We start from the raw sequence: 14,154 nt of genomic DNA, 5'->3' as shown, positions 1-14,154 counted from the left end.
CAAGCGACAGTTTTTACGGACTAATGGTGGACGCAGACGCGTCGACATGAGGACGCTTACCTAATTGGCTTAAACTGTCACGTGGCGAATTGGAGTTTTAGCGGAAGGCGGATTTAAGCGGACAGTGGGGAAGCGAACGGATCGGTTACCTTAGTCAGGACGTTCATGTACATTGCCTGGATGGTCATTTTGCAGTTTGGCGTGTCGTAGCGGACGGAGACGATCCGGCGACTTCTGTCCTTCACTCTCTCGACGACACCTTCCTCACCCAGCACCTGGAATATAGGAGCATCAATTGATGCATCATTTAGAACATATTTTTAAGTACATTGAATTGCATTCATTCAAGTTCTTGTTTCATTTTCCGAATAAAAAACTTAGTTTTATGGTTATAATTTATATTATCTATATTAACGAAACAAGGATCTCGATTGGTTGGTGGCCGAAGGTAGTTTGGTTTTCCCAGTCGGCCAACGATCAAAAGTCATGTTGATATCTTGCATGGCTATTGCAATTTTCAAGACACCAATGCTAGTTTATGCCTTTACTTCTTGCTTTTATCTCTTTTGTGGCGGAAGCTGATAGCTGATAGACCTACACACGATGTAATAAATCGTGGACTGGATCGAGACGAATTACCAGATGTTAAAGGCAACACACTTGACACACGTGGGCGTGATGTAAATAACGACTGTCGGAGTAAGACGGGGCGCACCCGGCGCACGCCCGCTATAAGTGTGTTCCAAGTTTACTTTTAATGTCAATATCCGAGAACAAATATGAAAATAATGCACTTAAATGCTCTTGAATGCACATGAATAGGCTTCAATGCACTTGATTTCACGTGAATAGACTTCAATACACGTGAACACGTAAATGCACTTCGATGCACGTAAATGCACTTCGATGCACTTAAATGAACTTCGATGAACTTGAATGCACGTAAATGCACTTCGATGCCCTTGAATGCATTTGAATACACGTGAATGCATTTCGATGCACTTGAATACACGTGAATGCACTTCGATGCACTTCTTGAATACACGTGAATGCACTTCGATGCACTTGAATGCTCTTGATACCCGTAAATGCACTTCGATGCACTTGAATACACGTAAATGCACTCAGATGCACATGCATACACGTAAATGCACTTCAATGCATTTGAATACACGTAAATGCACTTCGATGCACTTGAATACACGTAAATGCACTTCGATGCACTTGAATACACGTGAATGCACTTCGATGCACTTGAATGCTCTTGAATGCACGTTAATGCACTTCGATGCACTTGAATACACGTAAATGCACTCAGATGCACATGCATACACGTAAATGCACTTCGATGCACTTGGATGCTCTCAAATACATTTCGATGCACTTGAATGCTCTTGAGTGCACGTAAATGCACTTCGATGCACTTGAATACACGTAAATGCACTTCGATGTACTTGAATGCACGTAAATGCACTTCGATGCACTTGAATGCACGTAAATGCACTTGAATAAACGTAAATACACTTGGATGTACTTCGATGCACTTGAATATACGTAAATGCACTTCGATGAACTTGAATGCACTTGAATACACGTAAATGCTCTTGAATGCACGTAAATGATCGAAAATGCACTTGAATGCACGTAAATACACTTCAATGCTCTTGAATACACTTGAATGCACGTAAATGCACTTCGATGCACTTGAATACACTTAATGCACTTCTATGAACTTGAATACACGTAAATGCACTTGAATGCTCTTGAATGCACGTAAATGCACGTCAATGCAATTGAATGCACTTCGATGAACTTGAATACACGTGAATGCACTTCGATGCACTTGAATGCTCATGAATACACGTGAATGCACTTGAATGCACGTAAATGCACTTCGATGCACTTGAATACACGTAAATGCACTTCGATGAACTTAAATGCAATTGAATGCACTTCGATGCACTTGAATGCTCTCAAATGCACGTCGATGCACTTGAATGCACGTAAATGCACTTCGATGCACTTGATTGCACACAAATGCACTTCGATGCACGCAAATGCACTTCGAGGCACTTGAATACACGTAAATGCACTTTAATGCAATTTAATGCACTTGGATACACGTAAATGCACTTCAATGCACGTAAATGCACTTCGTTGCATTTGAATGCACGTAAATGCACTTCGGTGCACTTAAATGCACTTGAATACAGTGAATGCCTTCGATGCACTTGAATACACGTAAATGCACTTCGATGTACTTGAATGCACGTAAATGCACTTCGATGTACTTGAATGCACGTAAATGCACTTGAATAAACGTAAATACACTTAAATGCACTTCGATGCACTTGAATATACGTAAATGCACTTCGATGAACTTGAATGCACTTGAATACACGTAAATGCTCTTTAATGCACGTAAATGATCGAAAATGCAATTGAATGCACGTTAATACACTTCAATGCTCTTGAATACACTTGAATGCACGTAAATGCACTTCGATGCACTTGAATACACTTAATGCACTTCTATGAACTTGAATACACGTAAATGCACTTGAATGCTCTTGAATGCACGTAAATGCACTTCAATGCATTTAAATGCACTTCGATGAACTTGAATACACGTGAATGCACTTCGATGCACTTGAATGCTCATGAATACACGTAAATACACGTAAATGCACTTGAATGCACGTAAATGCACTTCGATGCACTTGAATACACGTAAATGCACTTCGATGAACTTAAATGCAATTGAATGCACTTCGATGCACTTGAATGCTCATGAATACACGTAAATACATGTAAATGCACTTGAGTGCACGTAAATGCACTTTGATGCACTTGAATACACGTAAATGCACTTCGATGAACTTAAATGCAATTGAATGCACTTCGATGCACTACTTGAATGCTCTCAAATGCACTTCGATGCACTTGAATGCACTTCGATGCACTTGATTGCACACAAATGCACTTCGATGCAGGCAAATGCACTTCGATGCACTGGAATACACGTAAATGCACTTTAATGCACTTGAATGCACTTGGATACACGTAAATGCACTTGAATGCACGTAAATGCACTTCGTTGCATTTGAATGCACGTAAATGCACTTCGGTGCACTTAAATGCACTTGAAAACAGTGAATGCCTTCGATGCACTTGAATACACGTGAATGCCTTCGATGCACTTGAATACAAGTAAATGCACCTCGATGCACTTGAATACACGTAAATGCACTTCGATGCACATGAAGGCTCTCAAATGCACTTTGGTGCACTTAAATGCACTTGAATACAGTGAATGCCTTCGATGCACTTGAATACACGTGAATGCCTTCGATGCACTTGAATACACGTAAATGCACTTCGATGCACTTGAATGCAATTGAATGCACTTCGCTACACTTGAATAAACGTTATTGCACTTCGATGCACTTGAATACACGTAAATGCAACGAAGTGCACTTGAATACACGTGAATGCACTTCGATGCACTTGAATTCTCTTGAATACACGTAAATGCAACTCGATGCACTTGAATGCAATTCGATTCACTTGAATTATCGTGAATGCACGTAAATACACTTCGATGCACTTGAATACACATAAATGCACTTCGATACACTTGAATACACGTAAATGCCCTTGAATGCACTTGAATGCACGTAAATGCTCTTCGATGCACTTGAATGCATTTGAATGCACGTAAATGCACTTCGATGCACTTGAATACACGTAAATGCACTTCGATGCACGTGAATGCACTTCGATGCACGTAAATGCACTTCGATGCACGTGAATGCACTTCAATGCACGTAAATGCACTTCGATGTACTTGAATGCACGTAAATGCACTTGAATTCACGTATTTAAAATACACTTCGATGCACGTGAATGCACTTCAATGCACTTGAATGCACGTAAATGCAGTTCGATACACGTGAATGCACGTAAATGCACTTGAATGCACTACGTCAGACCTTTCCTTTGGAATGACCTCAAGCCCCAATTAACTCATTTAAACCATGTATTGTTCGTATTTTGGGGGAAGGGGGAGTACATTCTTATTAACGCTCCAAGGCGCGCCCCCTCTTTCGCGAAAGCCTAAACCGCCCCTGACGGCAACACATTATGACTGACAGTGTGAACCCAGAAACCATACAATCATAGGAACTGTGATAACCATACGCTGTTCAGCGTTTCCTGTTTGAAATAGGTATCACACAAAACAATGGGGGAGAGCGCGACCCTAATTTATTAAATGAAATATATATTCTATAAAAACTATTTGTACACACGCCTACGCCGGCTTGATTTACTAGTATTTTGCAACTTAAAGCGAAAGTGATCACCTTCTCTAGTTCCGGTATCCAGCCTCCATGCTCAGACAAGAGCGGCTTGAAGGTGTCCAAGTTCAGGTCCATCCTCACTCGGTCGCCCTCGCACAGATGGATGTCCACGGGCATTGTCAGGTCTGCACGATTTTTGTAAAGTTTCATTTTACAGTTTATTCATGTAGAAACGTGTGTTTTAAATGACTGCCTATGGTATATCAGGTTACTATGGTAATGGGTATTATAATATGATAAATTACGTTTTTTCACATAAACCGCCTTTAAAATCAGACAAAAACAAGTTTTAATGTTACGGTGCTTGTAATCTTTTCAGCAAAACGTATGTTCTACAACTACTATATAAACAAAATACATTTTGGCATGTTCTTACCTAGAACCGGAAGATGGTCAATGTACACCTTCCCGGGGGACTTCGCTTTCACGAGCCGCACGTCTGCCGCCCCGTCCGCCCCAAGGCGGTACACCGGAAACTCCGGTTCCCCGTCATCGTTTTTCCGGGGAGCCACTCCCTCCCACTCCACGCGGACCGCTCCGCGCCAGGATTCCGGAGGTCGGTCCACCAGCTCCTTCACCTCACCAACTTTTTCTGCATGAAGTTATCAAATTTTATACACAGACTATACAGTATTAGTTGGTAATATGATAATTTGTCTGATACCATACGAAATGTCGGACATGTGGGAACCAAACAAAGTAGCGAAATAAATCAGGGATCCATGTGCACGTGCGTCGATTGTATAAAATTGTTCGCTCACATCCGTCCACATTTAAGTTATTCAAATCTCACGACAAACTCGTATTTTAATGAATATAGGTATTAATAAATCTGAATGCAGGCACACGTATGTGTATGAAAAGGTACATACCTTCGTCAGAACCGGAAGCTGCTATCTTGGCGACGGTGGCTCCCGGAAATATGCCATACAGTGGTATCTTCTTACTGCGCTTCCTTTGAGGCACCCGTACACTGAAAACAATGAGATTCAAATTCGATTCTAAAAAATGTCGAAAACGTCGTTTAAAATTGCAAATAATAGATAAAACAGTTGCATTTTAGAGATTTTTAGAGTTACTACTGTTTGCAAATAAAATTAGTAAAACGTGCTCGTCAATAAGTTAAACAAAGCATGATTGCATTGTCATTTTATACCGAAGAGACAGTCGGTGAAAAAGGCGAAGAAGAAAAAGCTGGCATTAAAGACTTACACCAACGAGTCGGTGGTGGTAAATCGAACAAATGAATGGACAAGGCAATCTTTGACCTCTCCGTTCATGTAACATTCTGTGCAGTAATCAACGTTTCTACACACCAGACATTTCCACCTCAGCCCTGCAACCGGTCTCACAGAGCACGCGTTACAGGTTACCAAAACGTTCAGGACACCTTAAATTAAAAAAAGATACCAAATTACTTATGAAGTTGTAAGCCAATTAAAACACCTATGGCATGGCTGACATCTTGCCTATTTTTTAACAATTTTAACATTGGTCACGGGTTACGGGTGTGCTTTCAGTGCATGCTTCGGTGGAATATCTGGCGTTTAGTGACCTAGACAGTCATGTGACTAAATGTACAGCCACCTGCGAGAGGAAGGGCTTACACGGTGGCGTTCTCGGTGTCGTATCTGGCGTGTGGATGGCCCATACAGTCGGCCACATACCCGGCCATGTAACAGGGAGTACAGTTGTCCCGATCCTCACATACCAGACACTTCCATCGGAAGCCGTAGATGTTGATGTCGTCCGTGTCCAAGCACCGCCCATCACAATACACTTGCTTTACGCCTTTTCATAGTGGATCGTAAAGATTATCATAAATATACCAAACTAAGGTGTTAAAGCTGCACTCTCACAGATTAATATTTTTACAACTTTTTTATTTTTTGTCTTGGAAAGAGCAATTTTTTGCGTAAATATCTGCAAACCAATGATAAAAGAGTGCTGACAAAGATTTTCATATTTCCGTTCAAAAATTAATGTTTTATGGATCAAACCGTTACCGTTACTAACGGTTTAAGAAAAATGCATAAAACATCAATTTTTGAACTTGAATATAAAAATCTGCGATCTAATTTTTTGTCAGCAATCTTATATGACTGGTTTCCATGGCTCGTTCCAAGACAAAAATGAAAAAGTTGTCAAAACGTTCAATCTATGAGAGTGCAGCTTTAAATACGAATTTTAATCAGTTTAAAACAAAACCATACAGTGTCTTATTAATGACACCTACGGTCTTGCACGAATACAGCATGCTCCACAAATGGTGTTCAAACTATCAGCAGATTTTTGAAACAATGAGGAGACCATTGTGGGGATCCGTGGTTTAGTGGTAACACACTTTACTGTCAATCCAGGGGTCGCAGGTTCAACTCCCTGCCGCAACACTAAAATAAAATACGTATCGTCTTCCGAGAGGGACGTTATATGGGGGTTACGTGTGACAATGCTATACACTGGCGCACGTTCAAGAACCAGGGTAGCTCTAACCAGACTTACATTCTGTCTGTGCACTATGCTCAAAAAAACTCAAATGACTAACAACTTTATCGGAGCACTCGTCGAATGGGCATGGCCCGATTGCGGGATTACAACAATCCCTAGTCCAAGCATAGACTCGTACTCAAAAAAGCATTTTTATAAAGAAACAAAAATCATAATTATTCCATTTCTTTTACCAAAATTTCTGTTAATAAATGTAAAACATTCAAAACGTAATATAGAACAGAACAGAACAGAACAGAATTTTATTTAGACTTATGCTCATGCATCTCGTCATACACAAAGTATACAAATAATTATTACATACAATTTAACAATACAGTGGTCAACAATCAAAATCTGGAACGATGTCAAAGCAATATGGAGAATGTTCATTTGAAAAAAAACATTTAGAAAACATAATTACTATATTAAACAATATAAACAACATAAACTTAAACTTTAAGTCACTGCAAAAATATTTTAATTATACACGGTCATTAATTAAAAGAGTCCTTCTGTTATTAGCCTGCAATAAATATTTGCACAAATTCACAATAATTGTCTTATTTTGGTTGTTAATTAGTTCAATAAACTTGAACATATTTGGACGACAATAATAGTACCTTTTCAAAAATTGGTTGCGTATATCATTATAACAACTACACTTAATGACAAAGTGGAATTCATCCTCTAGTTCATGTAAGTCACACAATGTACAAAAACGTTCATTTCTTGGAGTTCTATTAGGACCATATCTTTTAGTTTCAATAAACAGATTATGAGATGACATCCGTAATCTAGTTAAGCATTTCCTATTAGTTTTGTTAAACAACATATTTAAATAATCGGCCATTCCAAATTCATTGTGCAGGTGGCTGAACACAGGAATTAGTTTAGAGCTTGTGTTGATATCTCCCCTCCACTTATGTAAAAACACGTCAATAAGACGTTGCTTAAAAAGACATATAAAGGTGTTTGGTTCGTATTTTTCGGGATGGAGCCACACATCTAAAAACCCATTTTCCTCAAGTACGTTCTTGATTTTGTTAGCCCAGGAATTATACCCATTAAGACACAGTTGAACTGATTCCCGATAAAGAGAATTAAGTATAATATTTTTTGAATCTTTGGCCTTAAACCAATATTTTATAATTTGAACATATCTATTAATATATAACGGGTATCGTCCTAACTCCCCATATACTGCTGCTGTACAACTACTTTGTTTAACCCCCAAAATAGACTTACAAAATTTGAGATGGATGCGTTCCACCTCTTTGGACTTAGATAAACCCCATACTGGGCAACCATATGAAAGGATGGAGCCAACAAAAGAATCAAACAGTTGTAATGAGATTTTCGGGGGAACATCGTACTTATTTATATTCTTTAATAATATATGCATGGCTTTTAGTGCCTTTCCGACTACAAATTGGTTATTTAGGACGAACGATCCCGTATAGTTTAAAACCACGCCGAGATAATTAAAATTGTCGACTATTTCAAGGGGTTCATTATTATAATACCAACGTTCGTTGTGTCGCACGGAACCTCTATTACGGAATACAACTACCTTAGTTTTATCGGTATTTACCTCCAATCCCCATATTTTGCAATATTCGCACAGACGATTCAAACTACTTTGTAAATCTTCCACGGAATTTCCTAAAATGACCATATCATCCGCAAACAGAAGTAGCATGATGCATATTTCATATATATCAATACCACAGTCACTACCCTGTTGCAAAAATAGCTCTAAATCTTCCAAAAATAGAGAAAAAAGTATTGGAGAATTATTTTGGCCTTGTCGTAGATCAATAGATATATCAAAGAAATCGGAAAATGAATTACAGTGTTTTACACACGACTTAACTACTGAATACATTGCCTTGAAAAATTTTAGTATTTTTCCGTCCAATCCCATACGGAAAAGTTTAACCCATAGCGCATTCCTATACACGGAATCAAAGGCCTTTTTCAGATCGATAAAGGCACACGGTAAGCGCAATTTTTTAAACAATGCTGATTCAATAAGATTATGTAAGACAAAAATGGCATCCTCTGTACTACTTCCCTTTCTAAATCCAAATTGGGCGTCGGACAAAATATTATTCGTATCAAACCAAGTTTCAACTCGTTTAGTGAGTACGCTTGTAAATATTTTCCCTAAATTACTAACCAGAGTTATGCCCCTATAATTATTAGTATCATTAATGTCCCCCTTTTTATGTATCGGAACGATGAATCCTGATGCCCATGATGCAGGGAAATAATCTCCATCTAGAACAGTGTTAAATAAATCGGTTAAATGTCCAACTAATATGTCTAAAGTTTCAATGAAAAATTCATTTATCATATTATCGCTAGGACACGCAGCCTTATTTCTTTTTAGACATTTGACAGCACTCCGAACCTCGTCGTGAGTTATAACAGCATTGAGAGATTCGTACGTAGGATCGTTGATATTAAAATCCGAATTGTTCGCAAAATCATCAATCTCATCTATTTGTGCCGACTTAATATCGTTAAATAAACCAGCGAAATAGTCTTTAAAATTCTCAATATCTATGTCGCAAGCGGGATTACTCGTCTTTGCCCTAAATTTACTCCAAAACTCCTTAGGTTGTTTATTGCGTAAATCATATAATTCTTGCGCCTTACGCGTAGTGTAAGCTCGCTTAGTTTTGCAAATAAGCGTTTTATATATCCGCTTTTTATCGCATAATATATTTCTATTAACATCCGATTTATTCACATTAAAATTTGTAAGGGCATCAACATATGCCATTTTAGCAAGATAGCAGTCGTGATTAAACCATTCGTTGTCGAATTTTTTCTCACCATTGCGATTTCCCGAGCATTGTTTACCAAAATACGGTTTCGCTGTGTTTAAAACGAGTGACGAAAATTCATCAATTAATCTATCTATTTCATAGGGCAGCGGATTACGTGATATATTGAAAATAGAATTTATGTTATTCAAATTCGCGATTAAATCCCTGCGAAAATAGTTTTTATTTTCATCACGCCATTTATATTGTACATAACTTGAACCGCTAGAATGACTTCGCGACGGATTAATTTTATTGTGAATCAAAATATCGAATAAAAGCGGTGCATGGTCACTAAACTGATTAAAGTGACCCACACTGAAATTCCTGAGTAATTTATAATCAATATCCCTTGCTAAAAGGTAATCAATAGTACTGCATGTATTACGGCAGAAATATGTATACGCCCCATTGCTATTATCAATGCCTAATCTCCCATTCATTATGCGCATATTGGTAGCCTTACAAAAGTCAAGCAGACGAATGCCACGCCCATTGCATATTTTATCTTGTGAGGCCCGTCCACTACCTTCATCATTTAAATAATCATCAGGGTCTAAATCCCGTATAATATTATCATGTAAAATGTAATCTGGTCTATCCCCTGCTCTACAATTAAAGTCCCCGGCTATTAATATTTTACCTAAGGATTCAAAATAAAATATGTCATCACTTAATACATCGAATAAATTTGTATCAATAATATTATTAATTGGTGAGTCATCAGACCAAAAATATAATCCACATAAATATATATCATTTTTAAGCTTAAAGAAATTCTTATCAATTTTCAACCAAATGATACTATCATAATGGTTGCGAACAACTGTTATACCGCCACAAATTTCATTTTTAACATAAACTACAATACCACCAGAGTTTCTTTTGGCATTTTTATGTTTGTATTTTCGAAAATAATTAAAACACTTATATCCATCAATGTTTATATTTGAAGAAGAATTAGTCTTAAGGTATACCAATTCTTCATGCATTTTCATATTTTGTTGCTCTAATTGTTCAACATTTGATGCTATTTCAGCCTGACGAAAGTCAATCTGTTCAACCTTTTCATCAGTTTTTGCGAGCTTTTCGTCAAATCGATTATTTGCATCGTGCACTAAGGTCCATAATTTCTTGAGATCCTTATCAAAACTATTTGCTTTCTCTTCTAGTACAGTTAATGTTTCTAATCTGGCTTCTACGTTATTCATTTGGACTTGGAGTTTCTATCTCCTCGTCCGTACTACTGCCCTTTTTACGTTTATTGGCCCTGTTTCTACTAGATTTTCCCATCACTCGCACGAACGTTCACCAATGCACATAATTCCACATAAATATCCATAAATTCTATCGAAACACACTCTAAATATCCAGAAAACTTGATAAAATTTGTCACCGAAAATTTAACACGTCCATCTTTGTCACGTGACCAACCTTATGTTCCTATATATTCCTGCAAATTTTACCATCAATGCTCTAAGAGAAGGAAAATTACAATGAAATGAAGTTTTGCCGTAACTCAGAGGTGTGACTGTTCTTAATCACTGCCAAAGGAGACCGTTGACGTAGACGACAAAGCATATGACAATACATGGACTTTCTTTTTCCCCCTAAAACAGAACAACTGATAAAGGTTTAATTAAATGAACGTATATTTACCTATCTGTGCGTTGTCATAAAGACGCAGATCGAACGCGTCATCACGCCCCGCCCTGCACGTGGTTTCCGTGCCCACGTCCCAACGGACCTAGCAAAAAATCAATATTTCAGATTTTTACCACAATATACAGGTTATGACATTTTTGCTAAAAAGTAAAAACGTTTGAACGCAGTGGACGGTTAGGTTACCTTAAGCTCACTGAAAGTTGTATGATCTCTGGTATAAGCAATATATTGTTATTAGTCGGCGCCCTTCTTTAGTCGGCCAACTATATTTGATATATTACTTTAGAAATATTCCAACTTAGGGACTAGTTCATAAATTGCAGAACAATGCTTTCAATAGTTTCCACGTTGCATGATAAAATATGAAGTTTAGTATGTTTTATAAAATTTTACAATTTAATTGATAATGAAACCTTAAATGATAATAGCCCTGCTTATCATTTTTATTTTTTTATTTTAAATACCAACTCAGTCATAACAACTCGGCCATCTCCGAGATAGATACAGGCCGAGGTGTTCCGATTGATATCAATAGATAAAGGTTACACGGTACTATTATAATATCCTTTATGTTTGTAAACCTCAAACTTTCAAACTTTCAAAAAACTTTCCTACGCAGTGATCTCTCTTGGTGACAGCAAAAATGCCGAGTTTTGAAAAATTAACCTTGAGCTTAATTGTTTGTTTTGAAAATGTCATTCGAAAGAATGAACTCCAGATAATTCCCTTTTGATGTATAGTATTTTGTATCCCCGTTTTATATACTCATATGAGTGAAATGTGTTACAAAAACTTATACAAAATATAAAGCAAAGAGTACACATAACATGCCGGTACAAATAAAAGGTCAATTGCATTCTATTGAAATCTATGGTTTAGTAATTTAGACCATTGACTCTATTTCTTCCGAAGAAACGTATGTATATTTTTGTTATAATTTAGTTTTAACCGGAGGATTAGTTTGGAAAAAAAACCCACAGAATATCTATAATTCCGGTCTTAAACTATTGTAACAATATTATTAACCATAATGTTCTTCAAGCATATGTACACCCAACATTAAAACAAATATTATCATTGAAATAATAAACATTTTTGGTTATCTGCATGCACGTTTTTCTTCTATTTTCATTGCGCCGACTTGACTTTTTTCTTGTTTATAATCTGTTTTCCTGTTTAGTGGAAAGTCAACTCAAGAAAGGCTTGAAAATAAGTGTCAAGAACATTGGACAAACCCATGAAGTGTGAGAAAAGAAGTCGTTTAATAGATAGCATATCAGGCCTCAAACTGATTGTTTCGGGTAACAGCCCCAAAATCAATAGGTAGGGTAGGTAGGGATTTTTTGTCTGTGTATACTTTGTCAAGATCATTTTTTTTTTTTGCAAATAGCACTGTTTCTGGCAAATGTCACTCATATATTGCTGTTGTTATGGAGCTTTATTCTCTATCAGAAGTTAATGACAGTTTATATTTAAACAAAATTGTGTTTATGGCGGAAGGACCTGCTGTTGCTATTTTGTATATTTATTTATTTTGAATGGAACGACGCATGACGGATGACAGACAACAGTAAATAGGCGGCCACAGCAGCTGGATTTCGAGAACTGTATACTACAAAGACACTGAGGGGGTAATTTTCATTTCATATCTACACGACACACCGACTTATGTACGACTTAAGATAGTTGTTACAGTCACAGGTTACTAGTGACATACCTGCACCGTGTTATCGGGATAAATTTTGGTGACAGTTCCTAGATATCCAGGGCCTCCATCCTGATCCCCATAACGCCAGTCAGGGCCTCGCAAGACTCTTATGCCGGGCCTCATACTTCTATTGAAAAGAAAAAAAAACATTTTGTAATACGAGTTTTAGAACCGTTATTAGCTGAGAAATTGCTGTCCGAACGAACCGCCTTGTGTGTTATGGAGACTTAAACAAGACCTATGATGTACCTGTTTGGGCCGCGCTATACTCGAAGGCCGAACGTAACCATATAGATAAAGGACACTTTTTGAGTCTTTGAACGTTTAATACGGTAAGGACAATTATTCAAATAACAATATAGGCATAGGATTTTTTATGCATTAATTGATCTGAAATGATATTTTAAAAATTATTATTATTATTATGGTGATCAGGTTTTACTTTCCTAAATCGTTTTTTTTTCTGTATTTGGTCATAAAATGATTTTTTTCATATATCTTTCCCGACCAAAACATGAGTCAAATTCCTGTGAATATAGGTAAATATATATCAGATAATTGAATTCGAAAATTACAAACAAATCGCTTTACATTCAAATGATCGGCAGGTTTCTTTTATTTGGCATACATGTATATTTACACATTGAAATTATGATTTATTGATCTCTAAAATATGTTGAAAATTCGGTTAATTTCAGCTCTTAATTGCAGTTACAAAGTGAATGATAATAGATAAAACAAAAAAGACAAACACTTTAAAAACAAAAAGACAAACACAGCTTTATTTCTCAAAACCTATTGTTATGAATACGACATTTTTTTGCTACTTTCGGTTTCACAAATATTAAAATATATACCTATTTAAAATATACAACCTCTGATTTTTTTAAATGACACACGGTAAAACGTATACCTTACTTTAAAGCGTTTTTTTTGGTAAAATCAGGTATTATCCAATGTTCACACAGTTTCCTTACTGGGATTTAATAGTGACTTTACAAATCTTAAATTCCTTCCTGGATTTGGAGATCCTAAATTCTACTTTCGTTTTGACTAACCAATCAAATATCGGTTTATTTTAAGCCTTGTTCTCCGGTTA

General features: G+C 37.0%; 1 protein-coding gene across 2 annotated transcripts in view; it reads right to left on the bottom strand.

Moving 5' to 3' along the window:
- LOC128246756 (E3 ubiquitin-protein ligase MIB2-like) overlaps positions 1-14,096 on the bottom strand; it is a 36,716-nt gene extending 22,620 nt beyond the window's left edge. Inside the window, exons 1-8 of one of the 2 annotated variants that reach the window (XM_052965168.1) lie at positions 13,974-14,096; positions 13,065-13,182; positions 11,342-11,429; positions 5,969-6,152; positions 5,234-5,334; positions 4,738-4,953; positions 4,365-4,486; positions 150-275 (exon numbers count right to left, since the gene is read on the bottom strand). In XM_052965168.1, coding sequence (XP_052821128.1) covers positions 150-275; positions 4,365-4,486; positions 4,738-4,953; positions 5,234-5,334; positions 5,969-6,152; positions 11,342-11,429; positions 13,065-13,178 — 951 coding nt within the window. In that variant the 5' untranslated portion in view covers positions 13,179-13,182; positions 13,974-14,096. Of the gene's footprint in view, positions 1-149; positions 276-4,364; positions 4,487-4,737; positions 4,954-5,233; positions 5,335-5,573; positions 5,752-5,968; positions 6,153-11,341; positions 11,430-13,064; positions 13,183-13,973 lie in introns of both variants that reach the window. The other variant, XM_052965169.1, reaches the window with a different exon arrangement.
- Positions 14,097-14,154: the final 58 nt, after the last annotated feature.

The sequence above is a fragment of the Mya arenaria genome, chromosome 9, assembly GCF_026914265.1.
Source record: "Mya arenaria isolate MELC-2E11 chromosome 9, ASM2691426v1".
Lineage (NCBI taxonomy): Eukaryota > Metazoa > Mollusca > Bivalvia > Myida > Myidae > Mya > Mya arenaria.
Note: the sequence above shows the minus strand (reverse complement) of the source record. Positions and strands in the feature narration are given on the sequence as shown.